The sequence below is a fragment of the Thalassophryne amazonica genome, chromosome 17, assembly GCF_902500255.1.
Source record: "Thalassophryne amazonica chromosome 17, fThaAma1.1, whole genome shotgun sequence".
NCBI classification, from domain to species: domain Eukaryota; kingdom Metazoa; phylum Chordata; class Actinopteri; order Batrachoidiformes; family Batrachoididae; genus Thalassophryne; species Thalassophryne amazonica.
In genome coordinates, this window is record NC_047119.1 from 17254777 (window position 1) to 17276079 (window position 21303).

Genomic DNA, 21303 nt, shown 5'->3' on the forward strand with positions numbered 1-21303 from the left:
AAAAACAAAACACTTATTAAATATTAAAAACAAAAAAAGTACAAAAACTAAACACTACACACAATCACACCCAGTACTGTTTAGTGTGCATTGCAGGTCTAGTATAGTTCTGTTTCTGCACATGATTCTGTTTGACGTAGCACGGGTCATAATAATCCCACTCCAAAGCTGACGCCAGAATGCCGTTAGACAGACCGTCACTGTCTGCTGACAAAATCCGTAGAGACACACCTGAAAGGAAATGTTTATAAAATTAAAAAAAAATCGCAATATTCACTCAGCTCATATTTGAACACCCTGAAGCTTTGCAAGTTCTCCCACTTAGAAATCATGGAGGGGTCTGAAATTTTCATCTTAGGTGCATGTCCACTGTGAGAGGCATAATCTAAAAACAAACAAACAAAAAAAAAAAAATCCAGAAATCACAATGTATGATTTTTTAATAATTTGTATGTTACTGCTGCATATAAGTATTTAAACACCTACCAACCAGCAAGAATTCTGGCTCACACAGACCTGTTAATTTTTCTTTAAGAAGCCCTCTTATTCTGCACTCTTTACCTGTAGTAATTGCACCTGTTTGAACTTGTTACCTGTATAAAAGACACCTGTTCACACACTCAATCAATCACACTCCAACCTGTCCACCTTAGCCAAGACCAAAGAGCTGTCTAAGGACACCAAAGACAAAACTGTAGACCTGCACAAGGCTGGGATGGACTACAGGACAACAGGCAAGCAGCTTGGTAGAAGACAACAACTGTTATGATTATTTATTAGAAAGCGGAAGAAACACAAGATGACTGTCAGTCTCCCTCGGTCTGGGATTCCATGCAAGATCTCACATTGTGGGGTAAGGATGATTCAGAGAAAGCTCAGAACTACACAGGAGGACCTGGTCAATGACCTGAAGAGAGATGGGACCACAGTCACAAAGATTACATTAGTAACACATGATGCTGTCATGGTTTAAAATCCTGCAGGGCAGCAAGGTCCCCCTGCTCAAACCAGCACATGTCCAGGCCCATTTGAAGTTCACCAGTGACCATCTGGATGATCCAGAGGAGGCATGGGAGAAGGTCATGTGGTCAGATGAGACCAGAATAGAGCTTTTTGGAATCAACTCCACTTACCATGTTTACAGGATGAGAACAACCCCAAGAAAATCATCCCAACCATGAAGCATGGGGGTGGAAACATACTCTGGGGGTGCTCTTCTGCAAAGGGGACAGGACGACTGCACCGTATTGAAGCGAGGATGGATGGGGTCATGTATTGCGAGATTTTGGCAAACAATCTCCTTCCCTCAGTAAGAGCATTGAAGATGGGTCATGGCTGGGTCTTCCAACATGACATTGACCCCAAACACACAGCCAGGGCAACTAAGGAGGGGCTCCGTAAGAAACATTTCAAGGTCCTGGAGTGGCCTGGCCAGTCTCCAGACCTGAACTCAATAGAAAATCTTTGGAGGGAGCTGAAACTCCAAACATGAAAGATTTGGAGAAGATCTGTATGGAGGAGTGGACCAAAATCCCTGCTGCAGTGTGTGAAAACCTGGTGAAAAACTACAGGAAATGTTTGACCTCTGTAATTGCAAACAAAGGCTACTGTACCAAATATTAACATTGATTTTCACAGGTGTTGAAATACTTATTTGCAGCAATAACATACAAATATACATCCATCCATCCATTTTCTTCCACTTTATCCGGAGTCAGGTCGCGGGGGCAGCAGCTCAAGCAAAGCCGCCCAGACCTCTCGATCCACACACACACCTCCCCCAGCTCCTCCGGGGGAACCCCAAGGCGTTCCCAAGCCAGCCGAGAGACGTAGTCCCTCCAGCGTGTCCTGGGTCTTCCTTGGGGCCTCCTCCCGATGGGACATGTCCAGAACACTTCTCCAGCGAGGCGTCCAGGGGGCATCCGGAAAAGATGCCCGAGCCACCTCAACTGGCTCCTATCGACATGGAGGAGCAGCGGTTCGACTCCGAGCTCCTCACCCACCCTATCTCTAAGGGAGCCCCCAGCCACCCTGCGGAGGAAACTCATCTCGGCCGCTTGTACTCGCGATCTCGTTCTTTTGGTCATGAGCCAAATCTCATGACCATAGGTGAGGATCGGAATGTAGATCAATCGGTAAATCGAGAGCTTTGCCCCCCCTACTCAGCTCTCTCTTCACCACGACGGTCCGATACAGCCACCGCATTACTGCAGATGCTGCACCGATCTGTCTGTCGATCTCACACTCCAACCGTCCCTCACTCGTGAACAAGACCCCGAGATACTTAAACTCCTCCACTTGAGGCAAGGACACTCCACCGACCTGAAGAGGGCAAAGCACCTTTTTCCGGTCGAGAACCATGGCCTCAGATTTGGAGGTGCTGATTTTCATCCCGGACGCTTCACACTCGGCTGCAAACTGCCCCAGTGCACGCTGAAGGTCCTGATTTGACAAAGCCAACAGAACCACATCGTCTGCAAACAGCAGAGATGAGATTCTGAGGTTACCAAACCACATTCTCGCAAACCGTCCGACGCCTCAGGAGGCGGAAGCAGCTCTCCACCAGCACTATCTACGGTGCAGGTGGGGAGCTGTTGACCCTGACTGGGGATGTTGTCGGGCAGTGGAAGGAATACTTCGAGGATCTCCTCAATCCCATCGTCACGTCTTCCGAAGAGGAAGCAGAGATTGGGGACTCAGAGGCAGACTCATCCATTACCCAGGCCGAAGTCACTGAGGTGGTTAGAAAGCTCCTCTGTGGCAAGGATCCTGGGGTGGATGAAATCTGTCCTGAGTACCTTAAATCTCTGGATGTTGTGGGACTGTCTTGGTTGACACTCCTCTGCAACATCACGTGGGGGTTGGGGACAGTGCCTCTGGATTGGCAGACCGGGGTGGTTGTCCCTCTGTTTAAGAAGGGGGACCGGAGGGTGTGTTCCAACTACAGGGGGATCACACTCCTCAGCCTCCCCGATAAGGTCTATTCCAGAGTACTGGAGAGGAGAATTCGACCGATAGTCGAACCTCGGATTCAGGAGGAGCAGTGTGGTTTTCATTCTGGTCGCGGCACACTGGACCAGCTCTACACGCTCCATCGGGTGCTCGAGGGTTCATGGGAGTTCGCCCAACCAGTCCTGTGCTTTGTGGATCTGGAGAAAGCATTTGACCGTGTCCCTCGGGGCACCCTGTGGGGGGTGCTCCGGGAGTATGGGGTCCGGGGTCCTTTGCTAAGGGCTATCTGGTCCCTTTACGACTGCAGCAGGAGCTTGGTTCGCATTGCCGGTAGTAAGTTAAACAGAACATACAAATAAATTATTAAAAAAAAAAAAAAATCATACACTGTGATTTCCGGATTTTTTTTTTAGATTATGTCTCTCACAGTGGACGTGCACCTAAGATGAAAAATTCAGACCCCTCAATGAAGAATGAGACTGCATTCTTTTGTTTTAGTACACTTTGGGCACATTTACTGTGGCCAATAAAAGCTGCTCAGAAACTAATATTTACAAATAATGTACAATTTTCTTTTTTTTAACTTTTGGTAATTAAACAATTTGGATTTGTCAGAGGCTACAACAAATTTTAACTGACAATATTTGTTATATTGTAAAAGTTATCCCTCTATTCAGCAACAAGTGACTAAAGTAAGCTTGATATATATATATATATATATATATATATATATATATATATATATATATACACACACACACATACACATGAGGTCTATTAGAAAAGTATCCGACCTTATTTTTTCAAAAACTATATGGATTTGAATCATGTGTGATTGCGTCAGACAAGCTTGAACCCTCGTGCGCATGCGTAAGTTTTTCCACGCCTGTCGGTTGTGTCATTCGCCTGTGAGTAGGCTTTGAGTGAGGAGTGGTCCAGCCCCCTCGGCAGATTTTCATTGTCAGGAAATGTCACCGAAAGCCAGATAAATTTTTCGAATGGTTTCCAGCTGCCAGTCTAACAGTTTTTGAAAAAATTCGGATGGAAAAAAAGCCCAAATCATTCCGCCATTTCCTGACAATGAAAATCTGCCGAGGGGGTGGACCACTCCTCACTCAAAGCCTGCTCACAGGCGAATGACGCAACCGACAGGTGTGGAAAAAGTCACTCATGCGCACGAGGGTTCAAGCTTGTCTGACGCAATCACACGTGATTCAAATCCATATGGTTTTTGAAAAAAATAATAAGGTCGGATACTTTTCTAATAGACCTTGTGTGTATATATATATATATATATATATATATATATATATATATATATATATATATATATATATACACACACACATACACACAACAAAAATATAAACGCAACATTTTTGGTTTTGCTCCCATTTTGTATGAGATGAACTCAAAGATCTAAAACTTTTTCCACATACACAATATCACCATTTCCCTCAAATATTGTTCACAAACCAGTCTAAATCTGTGATAGTGAGCACTTCTCCTTTGCTGAGATAATCCATCCCACCTCACAGGTGTGCCATACCAAGATGCTGATTAGACACCATGATTAGTGCACAGGTGTGCCTTAGACTGCCCACAATAAAAGGCCACTCTGAAAGGTGCAGTTTTATCACACAGCACAATGCCACAGATGTCGCAAGATTTGAGGGAGCGTGCAATTGGCATGCTGACAGCAGGAATGTCAACCAGAGCTGTTGCTTGTGTATTGAATGTTCATTTCTCTACCATAAGCCGTCTCCAAAGGCGTTTCAGAGAATCCACATCCAGCATGTTCACCTCCAAGATCGTCTGAGACCAGCCACTCAGACAGCTGCTGAAACAATCGGTTTGCATAACCAAAGAATTTCTGCACAAACTGTCAGAAACCGTCTCAGGGAAGCTCATCTGCATGCTCGTCGTCCTCATCGGGGTCTCGACCTGACTCCAGTTCGTCGTCGTAACCGACTTGAGTGGGCAAATGCTCACATTCGCTGGCGTTTGGCACATTGGAGAGGTGTTCGGCGTATACGACAGCGTGTACCAGTTCCTGCCAATATCCAGCAACTTCGCACAGCCATCGAAGAGGAGTGGACCAATATTCCACAGGTCACAATTGACAACCTGATCAACTCTATGCGAAGGAGATGTGTTGCGCTGCACGAGGCAAATGGTGGTCACACCAGATACTGACTGGTATCCCCCCCAATAAAACAAAACTGCACCTTTCAGAGTGGCCTTTTATTGTGGGCAGTCTAAGGCACACCTGTGCACTAATCATGGTGTCTAATCAGCATCTTGATATGGCACACCTGTGAGGTGGGATGGTTTATCTCAGCAAAGGAGAAGTGCTCACTATCACAGATTTAGACTGGTTTGTGAACAATATTTGAGGGAAATGGTGATATTGTGTATGTGGAAACAGTTTTAGATCTTTGAGTTCATCTCATACAAAATGGGAGCAAAACCAAAAGTGTTGTGTTTATATTTTTGTTGTATATATATATATTTTTTTTTACTAGACTATGATTCAGCAAAGTGTAGCAAAGCTGTTCACGTTTTTAGCCAAAGACATTTCACATGTTTTCCGTTGCTTGTCATCATAACATCACATCTAAATTGTACAATACAAGATCAAATGAATTGGAAAGAAAAAAAGGTCAATTTCTGTCGTGTATTTTGTGGTAAAATATGCCAAAATGCAGGGAAGGACAACTGCATTGCAGACCCCCAGTTGCACCTGACTTGCTTGCAAATCCACACCTCCCTCTTACAAAATCTTGGGTCTGCCCCTGCTTATCCTGGTAAACCAAACCCATTCATTTTGCAAATCTTTTTGCTTTTAATTCTCAGAATTAGTCTGCATATCCTGGGCTAGAATTAGCCATATTTTCAGCTGTCATCCCTGCACAGGGCTGCTATAATTTATACAGATATAGTGATCAGATAATTTGATTTTCACAATAATTTCATTGTCGCATCTATCATCACCTGTCTGTGTCATCATGTACATGTGGTATTTATGTTGGAATAGTTCATCTTTGAACATTACAAAGTAAATTTAATGTTGACCCACTGATTATATATATATATTAAAAAAACAATATTTCAGAGTTTTTTACAGAGTAGATGTTTTATTTCTTAAAAATAATTTTCCTTTATGTAATTACTAGGGGATCTACGACCACTACCTTTGCACCCCCCCTCCCCCCATGAACAAACCAACTTTTTTTTTAGGTTCCTTAGATGACCCCAAAACACAATCAGGAAGTTCCCAAAAATAAAAACTGGCCTCAATCCAGTTATCCAAGATGGCGTCCAAGATGGCCACCAAAACGGGGTTTGTCACTAAAACACCTTTAAACAACTTAAATATCACAGAGATTCAATGGGTAGACCATTGCAGGTCACTGCAAACTCATTTGTGCCTAAATTCATTCATAGGTTTAAGATTCAAAATGGCATCCAAAATGGCCACCAATAGACCCTTATTAAAATACATAGTAGGAAGTTGTTTATAGGTGATTTAGTGAAAAAACCCTATTTTAGTGGCCATCTTGGATAACTGGCTTGAGACCAGTTTTCATTTTTGGGAACATCCGTAATGTGTTTTGGGGTCATCTAAGGAACCTAAAAAAGTTGGTTTGGTTTAGTCCTGGGTGGGTGCAAAGGTAGTGGTCGTAGCTCGCCTAGTAAATCCTCTCTTCCTTTCACTCCTTTATTAAACCACTGATTTTACAATATTGTTTACTCAGGAGCATGAAAAAAAAAATCATCACCATAACTAAACACTCAGAAGTTGATCATTAACAGAAAGTTCCGCTCTTGTAATAAATAACATTTATTAGAGTAATAATGACTAAACATGTTTGTTGATCCACTCATTTGAATGGCAGCTGCTGCATAAATACATTATGTCAGCACACTCAGTTTATGGAGGACTAACATTTACCTGCACTTGCTCCAAAGTCACTGTCCAATCCGGTCCCCACCGCAGACATGTTGAAGCAGGATGACTGTGAAGGCACCTCGCTGTACCTGTACTCTTGGTCTACTTTGTCAAACACATGCTTTGCAGCACTTCTGTCTGAGTCGGTCAGAAATGTGTAAGCACTGCTCGGATGGACATCACCTGTAAAATGTGTCTCCTGAAAAATCAACAATCACACATTACGTCAGACTTCAAAAGCAACACTAATATCTTAGAAATTTTAATAAAGATTCTGCTTTCATTTTCAGTTTTTACTTTTCTATGTTTTCTGCTATTGAGTACATTTTAATTAAACGTGATGGAAATAAAGCTGCAATGATTAACTGAAATCAACTGTTTTGATAACTTTAAATTCTTCTGAGTCATTCAAAAATATTTTTCATGATTTTAGTTTAGTAAACATGAATATTTTCTGGTTTATTTGATCAGTTTCTTTACTATGAATAACCCGAGTATTTGGGTTATGGACAAAACAAGACATTTGACATCATCTTGGCTCTGGAAAACAATCAACATTTTAATAAAATAATCAATCGTTTAGTTGCAGCCCCTGCAGGAAAACGGAACTTCCCTGGAAAATCTGTCTCTGGGGGACAACAGCTGATGGACTGTACTGTTCAACTTTTTCTGTTTTTATTTTGCATGTTTGAAAATTGTTTGTCGTTAGTATGGCCTAAGCAGTTGTTCACCACTCTGAGTCTGGTCTGCTTGATGTTTCTTCCTTAAATGAGGCTAGAATTAGTTTTTCCTGACAACTGATGCCTTCATGCTTGTTCAGGGGTGTTGGTAAGGTTCAACCATACCCTTGTAAAGTGTCTTGGGGTGATTTATGTTGTGATTTGGCACTATATAAATAAATTGTATATGTAAAATCCTAAAGATTACAACAATAAAATTAAATATAATCACTGTATTCTAAAGTGTGTCTGTAAAATCAAGATACGTAATCCATTATTAAAATAACACTGGTCAAAAATAAAATAAAATAAATAAAATTCTTGCATAGACTTTGATACCTTATTTAGGCCCATTTTGGGGTGCTGAATCCAAAATGAGCTCAAATTTCCTCTATCACATTATATTTTTTGCAATCTGCATGTCCCGTATTGATGGATTATGCAAAAGCTGCTCATTCACTCATGAGTTTGATGCCATTAATCATGCACAAAATCAGCAGTTTTTAAACCAGGTTCGCAAAATGTGAAAAAGAGCCGTAATATCGTTTATGGCGCTGAAAAGGTGCACTGTAAAAAAAAAAAAAAAATGCCGTGAAATTTAAATAAAAACAATGTAAAATCACTACAGAAAAGTATTGTAAACCCAAAAACACATTTTTTGTTTCAATCACAGTGGACTTTTGTAAACTATTAAACAAAATGTTTTTGTTAGATGTACAACAACAATATGTGATTCTAATCAAATGTATTTGTTGAAACTACAGCTATTTGTAACAAAAACTGAGAAATACTGTAATAGTCATTACAAAACAATTGTGGTAAATTGACATGCAAACATTGTAAAACCTATAGTTTTAGTCAGTTGTTTTTAAAAATACAAGAATTATATGTAAGTCACTTTACAAGTTTATGCTGTAGCCTAACTTTAACATGATTGATGAAACGATGCAAATTCGGCTAGGCCTATAGGCTGCAGGTAGGCTATTTGCAGCTTGTAGAGTAGGCCTATAAGAAAATATTATCGCTAGTCTAAGTACTTCTGTTCAGTCATAATCCTTGCATGCTTTGTTTCTTTTAATGCGATACGATACTCAGACTAGGCTCTCTTTTTTTGTAGATTTAACAGTTTTTTAATGTGAGTAAGCCGTGGTTCATTCACTGTAAAGCCATTTACATATTGTGTCTGTAAAGTTATCTACTGTGCTGCTGTATTTTTTACAGGAATTCCCTGGTAACCACAGCTGCCAGTGTTTTCCTGTAAAAACAACAGTTTTATTTATTTATTTATTTTTTACAGTGTGTGTAAAACTGCAGGTTTTGCTTCAATACTTGATATGAGAAATATGTTTTCATATCTCAAAAACATGATGTGATTGGCAAAAACTAACAACATTCGGATTCAGTGGCCCTAAATGACCCAAAATCCATTGAAAAACTCCATGCAAGAAAAATCGTGTTGACCAGTGTCATCACCATTGGATAGAAGTGTTTGGTGATGCTGACGGCTTTGCAGGCGAATAAAAATCTGAGATGCAAATCTGGATCTGACGTTCTATGAAAATCCTTCTCTGCTGCACTCCACTATGACACTGTGAGCTGGCGTCTGTTGGTATGACCACAGATGAGATGTTGGAGGAGGCGTGTGGAGCTCCATTGGCGCCTGCCAAGCGACGGAAGATGAAAATGGATGGAGAGCAGGTCGACAGCACTCCTGTCATGCTGACATTCGAAGCAGTGGTACTGACCGGCAGAGTGGTTTGAGTTGTGGAGTTGGGTTTTATAAGCAGCCCCTACTCAGATATTACATCTGTCAGTGCTTTGGTCACATGGCAGCAGGAGTAAACAGCGACGTGGATGGTGTGTGTGCAGCATTACGTACGCAGAGGCTGTGAAGAAGGTGGCAAGCATAGTGGCGCCTCCACCGACTGTGTCATCAAAGCAAAATGATGCACGGAATTGTCAGAAACGTGAGATGATGACTGAAGATACACTGCCGGTGTCCAAATCTGTGTTTGCATTCTTTATTTTTCTCTTCAAGCTGGAAGTTGGACAGAGAGAGTCAAAAAAAAAAAAAAAAAAAAAAAAAAAATCACTGCATGAACTATGTATGTCACTAATGTTACGAGTTTTAATTTTATGTTGCAGTAGGTGGCAGTATGCACCTAAATCATGGTGGTGCCATCTGCCAAAAAACACAAAGAAGAAGAAACGCGCCAACACTAATGGTACATTCCATTCACCCTATTGATGTATCCCATAATTCCTTGCATGCCAGAGAGTCGCTGCAGTCAAACAACATAGAAAATCCACATGATGACAATTGTAAATGATTAAACTACAAAAATGTAATTTTTTTAATGCTTTTCATCACGTTAATAAGAGACTGCTGCATGATTCCCTGAAAACTTGCTAAAACAATTATAACAAATAATCCATGTCTGCTATGTTTAATCTGTGTGGAATTTAATAAACGCAAACCGAATTTCAGACATATTATATATATTAGTCTGGAACAAAGAGGACAAACAGTGTTGTAAAGAACAATAATCAAGACGTTAAAGAGCAAACTTCACTTTCCCCCAGAACGACATGATCAGGAAGCGAGCGTCAGGAATGTGGCTCTTGAGGACCGAACTTGGCCACCCCTGAAATAGACCATAAACTATATTTATTGGTTACACGAGACATTTAACACAACTTGTTCTGCATAAAAATTGCCATAAACATATGTCGCGACAGTCTCTGCGTGATGTAGCTTATCGCGGTCATCCATGTTTTTTGTTTACATTCAACTTCATTCCCCTGGAAGACTATGAGGTCGAACCTATTACACTCTAAGTGGGATCAGTCCGACGTCCTAGTTTTCTGGAATGCTGCAGCGTTCACAATCCAAGATGGCCACCCCAAATGTCAACAGTAGTGAAAGTTGTAGTTGTTACTGTTTTTCAACACTTAGTCTTTGTTATTTTATCTATTTAATAAATCGTGCACACAGTAGTGCTGTCTGTGGATGTGGTGCTGTGGTATTTTTATGTGTGAAATGCAGCAGAATGTGTCGTTTCTCAGCCAGTGTTGCTAACACTGATTAGAGCCTGACCGATATATTGGCGGATATAAGCCCTTTTCAAAGTACTCACTATCGGCTGAAATTTTGCCGATAGAACACCGAATTTTTCATAAACAGAACAGTTACTGAAATAATGTTTGTGTCGGCAATGTAAATTGTCCTTGCACCGTTTGTCCAGTAAATGGAGCTCTGACTCCATTCAACTGAGAACTGCTTACACCCCTGCTTAAATGTGTTCATCACCGGCCCCCGTAGTTCACCGTCACACTGCACTGATCGGCTGACAAAAGCATACAAGTAAGTTTATAAGGATGTTGTTTGTAATAACTTTGCGATTACATTCACCCCACATTTCTCCCGTTTCAGTTCAACTCAGTTTGATTAACTCAGTTTATGTAGTAATGTGTCAAATGTGCTTCATTGCGTCGGTCACGCTTTTTATTAAGCCCACGTTGTGTAGACCTTATTTCTAGCATGAAAAACTTTCATTTACTGCTAAGAGGGTGAAACATTCAGCTGATCGGCTGATTTATCGGCTATCGGCAAATCAGCTGATTTATCGATTAAAAAAAAATGCAGACAACCAAATATCGTTATCGGCATCGGCCTCAAAAAATCGGGCTCTAATACTGATCCATCCGGTAGATGATGCTAACAGTTACTGTCTACACCACGCTAGAAACCAAGCAGTAAATTAAAAACACTAATATATCTTCCTTGCATTCGGTCCTCTTCCATCAGGACTATTAATTCAAAACTACTACAAAATCGTGGAGGAGTCCAGCTTATTTTCTGACTTGTGGTGCTGGAAAATGGCTGTGTTGTGACATCATTCCCACTTAGAACTTCCAAGGTAATTGGAAAGCAGCTTAAACCTGATCTGCTAGTTGAAATCCCCCGTCTGTATGAACATTTCCTGTAGCACTACTTCTTCATGTTCTGGGATATGGCTCCCATACCTGTAGACACTTTTAATTATGGCCGTGGCTATGTGTATGGACCCGTATCTACAGAGACCGTTCTAAAGATACGGAGGGTGTCTTACCGACCAATCAGAATGCGCAAATATGTCCGTACCCCTACCATATGTGGCTAAAGGTTTGGCAAGGCTTCAAAACTCATCCGTACATTGTCCGTATCTTCAGTGAACCTCGGTCTGTACCTTTAGCAGTCCCGCAGAAGATACAGATGTACGTACCCGTAGTCACTTCGTTTAATTATATTTTTACATTTAGTGAAGTAAACATGCACACGATTACCTTGGTAGGGACCCTCTCCATGCTAAAGCCCAGGTACACTAATGACATTTTTGGGTGATTCTTAGACTACGGGCACTTATTATGTCCTTTGATCATATTGTATGAAAAACAGAAAAAAGTGGAAATTTCACACTTTTATAGTTATCTTTACAATGAAAGTGGGTTAAGAAATTTGTTCTAGTAGTCTATAATGACTTTTTCACCTTTTTTCAGCATCATTATATGCACATATTGCCGTTTTGTGCTTGTCCCACACCCAGACTTTTGATCTTCAATGATAAAAATAAATGGTAAAGAAATGTTTTTTCTAATGTTTTAAAATATCTCTGAATAAAATATCAGTAAAATAATCAAAACATAATTGGGGTATTCAATGTCATACAACTGTTGTGATTTTTTTTAAACAAAATGTAGTTGTCCCACACTATTGCCGTAATTTCCACCACAACACTGTAATGTTCCTTTAAACAGTTTGTATGAAAGATTGTTTGGGTAGTTTCTATGGAGATAAACAGTGACATCAGAGCACATGTATATAGCGCCAAATCACAACAAACAGTTGCCCCAAGGCGCTTTATATTGTAAGGCAATGGTGTGGTGGAAATTACATTTACAAGGCCAATAGTGCCCGTAGTTAAAGAATCACCCTTTTGCTTATTCCGAGGCAACAAGAAGCACTTGAGATAGTGTATTTTTTGCTTACCCCAGCTAGTGACATTATCAATCAATCAATCAATCAATTTTTTATATAGCGCCAAATCAACTGGCTAACTGGCTACATTATGTATGTAGCCAGTTAGCCCGTGATGGGATTTGTATTCTAAAGCCAAGTTACACTGATTCATTTTGGTTTTGTCTCAAGTGAAAAGTGTATAACCCCAAAACATCTAAAACCAGAGCTCATACTGAAAAATGTTAGTGACGCTTTAACTAGGAGACCTGAGCTAACATTCCAACGGAACAAGGCAAGACAGGAAGTAGTGCTGGATAGAGGTGGGCGGATCGATCCTAATATCGATATCAACGCTGGTATTGATACTGAACAATCCTTGTGTAAAAAGATCGATACTCAAGCTTTTTTTCTCTCCCGCACGTTCTGACTGCTGTGCACACAGATTCCTCAAACTCTACTCTCTGTAAGAGCAGCGCTGCACCTGCGCTGTGTCACACAACACGGAGCAGCGCACCCTTGTATTGTGGTTTGTCAGCCCTCTACCTCAGGAGATTTTAAGTTGTGTTGAGTGATATTTTTTTAAACAAAAATGTTGATTGTGATAAAGTATTTTATTGTCATGTACAATGTTTGGCTAAATTCTATCCTAGGTCGTTTGGATCTATGAAGCTCAAATATGAAAAGGTATCGTATCGATAACAGCGATACTGGGCCTGTATTTAATTGGTATCGGATCAATACCAAAATTCCTGGTATCACCCACCTCTAGTGCTGGAAGTTCACGGTTCCATTTATATAGTTTGAAAACAGTTTTGACCCCCACAGGGTCCACTCACCACGGGAGAGTTGGGTGGAACAAGGTCGACTCTGCTTTCAGCCTCGGAATAACTGGACCGCGGCAACACCGGGGCGCTTTGACACCGGTTCTTCCTCTTCCTGTAAGTCCGTGAACCGGGCTGCAGGTCCGGCGTCGAGCCGCCGAGAGCAGCCGGAAACGAAGAAGCGGTCCGGATGGTGCTCGGTGCCCTCACGGAGCACGAACCGGTAGCACCGTCGGGCCGCAGGAGCCGGATCCGGTGATCCTGCGGAGGAGCCCTGGACGAAGCTCTGGAGGAGGTGACGGGCTGAGGAGGGACAGGCTCGGACAGAGACATGTAAGATGTCCTCACGTCCTGCAGCGAGGACACGTCCGACATCTCCCTGAGCCTCTGCAGGCGCACCATCGCGTCCTCCCGCCGGCGCCTCCTGGAGAGGATCAGCAGCTTGTAGCCCAGGAGGAGACAGTTGAGCAGGAGCAGGAGGACCACGCAGGGAATGAGCAGGAGCACGACCAGGGTCAGGTTTGTCACAGAGGAACCTTCACTCACATTTAGGACGGCCTGACCTTCCTGCGACATTTCATCCCTCAGGCCCTAAATGAGATTTTTGGAGAAGCGCCGAGCTCAGTGAGACACGCTGACCTCTGTGCGCACGTGAGCTCACCTGTCAATCAAAGTGTAAGAATTCTGATGTGTTTTAAATTTTTAATCGCAGTAACGCATCGATCTGCTTATAAGTATTAAAGTTTTAAACCTCAGTTATTATAATTGTGGACTGTGGAGTTTAATGAAAATATAGTTTAATTAACCGACAGGTGCGTCTTATTACAGGCAGGAAGTCTACTGTCCGCCAGATGGCAGCAATGAGCCAAACTCGAAGCAGAACACATTGCGTTACAGCGATTTAATCAGATCTTAACTTTTATTTCTGCAATACTTCTGCCAGTTGTGCTTTAAAATGGCCATATTTAACATTTTTTGTTCAATATGGCAATACCAGATATCAAAATTTGTAGTAAAAAATAAACACTTCAGAAACAAATTTAAAATTGTATCGTACTAATTTGCAAAATTAATGACATTATCATTATTATTATTAAAAAAAAATGTACCTACCCTTGTTGAGATCATCTTGGCTTGTGTCTGAAGGGGATAAACAGATAAACACAAGCTACACTGTATACAATATTCGCCCATGCGATTTCAGTCCACCTCCCCCCCTTTTTTAAGAAAGTTGGTTAAGCACCCACCTAAAATTAAATTAAATTACAAACAAGGAACACATTTAATGAATGAGAAAAGGACAAAAATGGATAGAAACAGATGAGTTATTTGTGATTAAATCGGCCCTATGTATGTATGTGTGTATATATATATATATATATATATATATATATATATGTATGTATGTAGGGCCGATTTCTTTGATGTGAATGCCAGGCATCATGTTTGGAGGAAACCAGGCACCATCCCTACAGTGAAGCATGGTGGTGGCAGCATCATGCTGTGGGGATGTTTTTCAGCAGCGGGAACTGGGAGACTAGTCAGGATTGAGGGAGCAATGAATGCAGCAATATACAGAGACATCCTGGATGAAAACCTGCTCCAGAGCACTCTTAACCTCAGACTGGGGCGACGGTTCATCTTTCAGCAGGACAATTACCCTAAGCACACAGACAAGATATCAAAGGAGTGGCTTCAGGACAATTCTGTGAATGTCCTTGAGTGGCCCAGACAGAGCCCAGACCTGAATCTGATTGAACATCTCTGGAGAGATCTGACAATGGTACAGATTGTGTATATACTGGACAAACCATGCATGACATCACCCACAGGTTTTCTATAGAAAGCCAATATGAAACCTGTATTTCGGCCTCGCCATGTTGGCAGCACTTACTCTGCCTACATCATGACAAATTCATAAATGGATAAAGAGGTGGAGCCCGGGTACTGTTATCTTGGCAGTAAAGTTAATGCCTCTGAAACCTCAGACTTTTAGTTCGAGAGATGCCTGGAAAGAGTTTATGGAGTCATGACGTCACTGGACAGAGGTGTTTGCCAATGCTGAGATCTTTACGGGATGATGGAGGTCCAAGTTTTAGGGTCCTTGAGATTCTTGTTTTGATCTATGGTTGTGGGTGGCACATTTCTGTGTGCATGATCCAACATGCAGGTGCCTCAGTGTTGAAGATGCCACCAACTAGAAAAGGCCAGTTTGTTACTTTTGAAAGGTAGAGATGGACCAGTGGTCTGCTTGGATGTTTCCAACCAGGTCCCAGGGAAATGGCACCAGTGCATGCTCCCAGGCCTAACCTGACCTAATGACATACAGTATTAACAGAGGACCGCTGAGTCTTGATAGTATGGACTCAGTGAGTGCCCTACAGTTTTCTCCAGGGATGATGTACAGTGAATCTAGGAAGTATTCACAGTGCTCCACTTTCTTCCACATTGTATGTTACAGCCTTATTTCAAAATGGAGTAAATTCATTTTTTCCCTCAAAATTCTACTCACAACACCCCATAATGACAACATGAAAAAAGTTTTTTTTTAATTTTTGCAAATTTATTAAAAACAAAAAGCTAAGCAATCACACGTACATAAGTATTCACAGTCTTTGCTCAATACTTTGTTGATGCACGTTTGGCAAGAATTACAGCCTCAAGTCTTCTTGAATATGATACCACTAGCTTGGCGCACCTATCTTTGGGCAATTTTGCCCATTCCTCTTTGCAGCTCCTCTCAAGCTCCATCAGGTTGGATGGGGAGCGTCAGTGCACAGACATTTTCAGATCTCTCCAGAGATGTTCAATCAGATTCAGGTCTGGGCTCTGGCTGAGCCACTCAAGGACATTCACAGAGTTGTCCTGAAAACACTCCTTTGATATCTTGGCTGTGTGCTTAGGGTCATTGTCCTGGTGAAAGAGGAACCGTTACCCCAGTCTGAGGTCAAGAGCGCTCTGGAGCAGGTTTTCATCCAGGATGTCTCTGTACATTGCTGCATTTATCTTTCCCTCAATCCTGACTAGTCTCCCAGTTCCTGCCACTGAAAAACATCCCCACAGCACAATGCTACCACCACCATGTTTCACTGTAGGGACGGTGCCTGGTTTCCTCCAAACATGACGCCTGGCATTCACATCAAAGAGTTCAATCTTTGTCTCATAGACCAGAGAGTTTTATTTCTTATGGTCTGAGAGTCCTTTAGGTGCCTTTTGGCCAACTCCAGGTGGGCTGCCATGTGCCTTTTAAGGAGTGGCTTCCGTCTGACCACTCTACCATACAGGCCTGATTGTTGAATTGCTACAGAGATGGTTGTCCTTCTGGAAGGTTCTTCTCTCTCCACAGAGGAATGCTGAATCTTTGACAGAGTGACCATTGTGTTCTTGGTCACCTCCCTGAGTAAGGCCCTTCTTCCCCTGATCGCTCAGTTTAGACGGGCGGCCAGCTCTAGGAAGAGTCCTGATGAATCCAAACTTCTTCCATTTATGGATGATGGATGCCACTGTGCTCATTGGGACCTCCAATTAAGCTGGAGAAACATCTCAAGGATGATCAGTGGAAACAGGATGCACCTGAGCTCAATTTTGAGCTGTATGACAAAGGCTGTGAATACTGATGTACATGTGATTTCATTTTTTTTTAAATATGTAAGAAATTTGTAAAAATCTAAAAAAAAAAAAAAAGATTCACATTGTCATTATGGGGTACTGTAAGTAGAATGTTTTTTTTGGGGGGGGGGGGGGGATTTTATCCATTTTGGAATAAGGATGTAACATAAAAACTAATTGTTTTAAGGTTAATCTTAAGACACATTTGTATCTTGTTGCTTGTAATTATAACATGATTTCATGTCATGCTATTTATTGTTTTGCATGTTGTGATTTTAATTTGATATTTGAATTTTGACTTGTCTTGAGATATTTCAATATTTTTACTATGCTTTGTAAAAAAATAAAATTATATATATATATATATATACACACACAATGTCACTTCTACGTATTTTTATGGGGTATTTTATACATATTGGGTATTGTTTCATGGTCTCTTTCTACAGCTATAACTTTGTAAAAAATGAGTTAACACGTTCATAATTTTTTGTTGTTTATTTTTCATGCTTCAAAAGATGCCTATTTCAATTTTTCATACATAAACAGTTGGCTCATTGCAGAATACATACATACAAACATTTTGAATCATTCAATAGAACATTTGACAGATGAATCTCTCTTAGAGACAATGTTTTTGCTTTTTGTACATAAAAGTACATCTCTGTACACAAGTACATTTTGCTATTGTAATAAATCAATACAAAAGATCAGTCATATGAACACCATATAACTATAATAAATAATGCGCTTTTGTCACATAGCTCTTCTATTCAGTTGTAAGGAAGTCTGTATGGACTTGAATAGCACACTGATATCCTGCTGTCGCTTTGAAAGTATAACCGTACCAAATCCATTTTCAACCAAGAGGAGGGCCATCCAGTCAGCAGCTGCTCTCCAGTACCAGACTCCCCTCTGACCTCACTGCTGCTATGGCATGAAGGTTGTTGTGCATTATGCCTACAGTGCGTACACCTGCAGAAAATCATTCTTTTCGAACTCCCACCCCAGCTTGTAGCTCACATCAGCCATCGTCCAAACACAATAGGAGGCTGTGATTGGTTGTGATATTAGCACCTTCAGACGAGGCCGCGTTTGTGAACTGATAACATGGGTATAATTCACGTTTATCACCACTATGGCAATTGGAAAGCAGGTTAGCACTTGGCCAAGCTGTGCTTGATGATCTCACGGGACTGAGGTGGGATCCGATCGGGGAAAAGCACCTGGAACTCCACCACCAAGTCGCCTCTCTGGGACGGGCTCTTGGGGAGCGGCAGACCCTCGCCCCTCAGCCGCCTTACAGCGCCGGGTTTAATCACGTCACTGCACGGCAAAGGCATCATCCGGTTGTCAAGTGTTGGAACGTTAACCGTGCATCCACACAGGGCCTGGAGAGACAAAGACAAGGAAGAACATGTTCTCGTTATATTTAGAGCAAGTTTCATAATGCTCCATGAATGGTCTTATGTGGAAGAAAAAAAATCGGAATGCCAGATCCTTTAATGTGTCAAGTTATGTAAGTGATAAATATGGAGTGTCTGTCTTGTTAAGTGTTATGCAACCACCCGGTGTTACAGATGTTATAATTGCTGCCCTGTTTGCTGTCAGTGAGTGGGAGTGAAGCACTTCACAGTGATTTTTTTGAAATGCCAGCCTCCGTGACCGCCACCCTGGTAATCTGTGTGGGCAGCAGAAGTCAGTACCAAAAAAAAAAAAAAAAACCTCTCTGCCGCTCAGTCTGCAGCATAGTAGCTGAGACTGAAGTGAGATTTGTGGAGGCAGTGAGTTCTGAAGCTAAATATAGCATCTCTCTCTCTCTGCAGGGGCTGCTGATGAGGCAACAGCAGCATTGGGAGGATGAAGTGTGGAGGTGGGAGTGGGGTACTTGTCAGATGGTGCTAATGATGCTGGTGGGACCTTTGAGATGACTGTAGTAGATGTTCTGTCTGCCTTAGTGATTGATTTGAGACTGCAATGTCCAGCAGTTATAAACAAAGATGTATAACACCCGACTCACCTCCTTGAGGGTGATCTTGGCTGTGTAGACAATGTTGGAACCATCCCTCTTGTACTGCGAGTGCTCCTTGTCCCTGAGAATGAAGGTGATGTCTGCAGGTGTGTTGTCAGGCGTCTCGTCTCCTTCTCTGGGGAAGGTGATCTTGGTCCCAGCTTTCCAGCCTTTCTTCACCACCACGTTCAGCACCTTTTCCTCAGACCGCAGGCTGTGGCCATCGGAGTTGAGGCGGCTACGGGTGATCTTAACGTGCTTGGTGCAGCCGTGCATAACGTCCTCCAGAGTCACCAGCAGGTCGTGCAGCACGGCCTCGCCCTGCAGGCGCTTCTGGCCCCTCCGCACCCCGCCCTCGTGGGCGGTTTTGCCGGCCACATGGCTGAAGGTGAATTTCCTGAAGGGGTTGAAGAGGTCGTCATCACCATCAAAGTCGGAGGTGAAGTAGATGTCAAAATAGTCTGAGTTATGGAAGGAAGAGGAGAAGGTGGCGTGGGGGTCGGTGGGGCCAGTACCGCGATAGGCGGTACCTTGGCTTGCCACTGACATTCCATTTTTAAGACCTGGGAAAAAGAAAATAAAGATTTAGTCTCACTGAAGCATCTCTATCTTTAGCTGAAGGTTTGTGTTGAATTCTGCTTTCTATTAATTTTGCCTTCTAGTGAAACCACCTCATTGCTCCTTAAATAACTGATCAGTTTTACAACTACTGCAGATGTTTAGCTTGTTTATGCAGATCAGTGTTTAGCCTTAATGATCACATGAATAATTAATGCTCCATTACTGCTTAAGCTGAGTCCTTCAGAGCAAAACACCTTCATCCTTCTCACCTTCTTCTCCAAACTGGTCGTATATGCTCCTCTTTTTGGGGTCAGTCAAGATCTCATAGGCCTCTGCAATTTCTTTGAACCTGTCCTCTGCATCAGCATCGCTGTTTTTGTCTGGGTGGAACTTCAGAGCCATCTTTCTGTAAGCTTTCTTGATCTCATCTTCATTGGAGTCTGGCGTCACTCCCAGGACTTTGTAGAAGTCCTTGCCAGTTGGTTTGATGGAGAGACAGGGAGCATCCTGCTCAGACTTGATGCTTTCCTGCAAGAAACAAGCACAGTCGTGCATGAGACGAGTGCGGTTATGCAAAACATTTTACTGCATAAAGGTATCACTTTGAAATTCAGCTCTTGGGGTTTTTCAAATCGAATGGAAAAAAGGTATTTTCGGGAAAATCCATGCACTATCTATGACACGCAGACTGACGCACACAACGTGAGGAAAGGATGGAATCGTGCGTGTGCGCGTGACGGCTGCAAAGACTCCTCCAACAACCGAGATTCTCTGCTGTGATTGGCTGAACACGAGTCTTGATTTGAATGAGCGCTCAGCAACAGACTGAAGGCGCCGATGCGCAAACGGTTAATGGATGAAACTTTAATATTTAATAAGTTCATAAAACTAAAACTTACCGCTGATGATGATGATCCCGAGCTGTCACCCCTGTGCATAACTCTCACTTTGCACTTGACATTGACATTTTTGTGCTTCACACCGAACTGTGTCCAGATGAGAACCATGGCGGATAAGGTTTGGAGGTTTGCGTCGCTGTCCACGCGCTCCGGTGCTGAAATGTTCCTCCGATCGCGGCTGCGGTTCGTCTCGTCTCAGCGGCTGCTCTCCTGCTCTGATAAATACTGCCGCCGCGGCTCCTTACTACACGCTCACCGCCCACGCAGCGTGACTGAGCTTTCCCCGGACACGCCCGTTTCCTCACGCGCAACAGGGAATGCCGTGTTCTCCGCGCGCAGCCATTGGCGCTCCCGCGATGATCACGCGGATGTTGCAGCCTCCTTCTCCATCTCGAGACTTGTTTCCGGAGTTCTCCATAGCGGAGCCGAGCAGACAGTCACGACTCGGTACAGAGTCCTCATGGCAGACAGGAGAGAGAGGGAAAAAAAACGAAAGGGGGGGGAAACACAGTCCAGACAAGCAGACAGCCCAGGCATCCAGTTTCTTTTTTGTTCATGGATTCATCATTTAGACAGGTTGAGAGGATTCATCCTTTTTAGGGGAGGTGATGGTCTAGTGGTTAAATCGTTGGGCTTGAGACCAGAGGATGTTTGGTTCAAATCCAAGCCTGACTGGAAAATCACAAAGGGCACTTGTGACGAAATGAGTCGTTTTTTTTTTTTAAACTCACTATTACTAACCCTAGTCCTACCCCTACCCTAACCATAACCACCCCCCTC

General features: G+C 42.4%; 2 protein-coding genes across 2 annotated transcripts; both read right to left on the bottom strand.

The window, feature by feature from the left end:
• hwa (huluwa) lies at positions 1-14019 on the bottom strand. Its single transcript, XM_034192990.1, has 3 exons — positions 13462-14019; positions 6908-7100; positions 1-231 (listed from the first exon to the last, which is right to left on the bottom strand). Exons 1-3 carry the CDS (start codon positions 14017-14019, stop codon positions 65-67), a joined length of 918 nt encoding a protein of 305 aa, XP_034048881.1. The 3' UTR covers positions 1-64.
• A 4185-nt stretch (positions 14020-18204) lies between these two features.
• Positions 18205-20670, bottom strand: zgc:122979 (uncharacterized protein LOC641576 homolog). Its single transcript, XM_034192504.1, has 4 exons — positions 20524-20670; positions 19894-20152; positions 19073-19626; positions 18205-18443 (listed from the first exon to the last, which is right to left on the bottom strand). The coding sequence occupies exons 1-4, from the start codon at positions 20629-20631 to the stop codon at positions 18210-18212; spliced, it is 1155 nt and encodes a 384-aa protein (XP_034048395.1). The 5' UTR covers positions 20632-20670; the 3' UTR covers positions 18205-18209.
• Between the last annotated feature and the right edge of the window lie 633 nt (positions 20671-21303).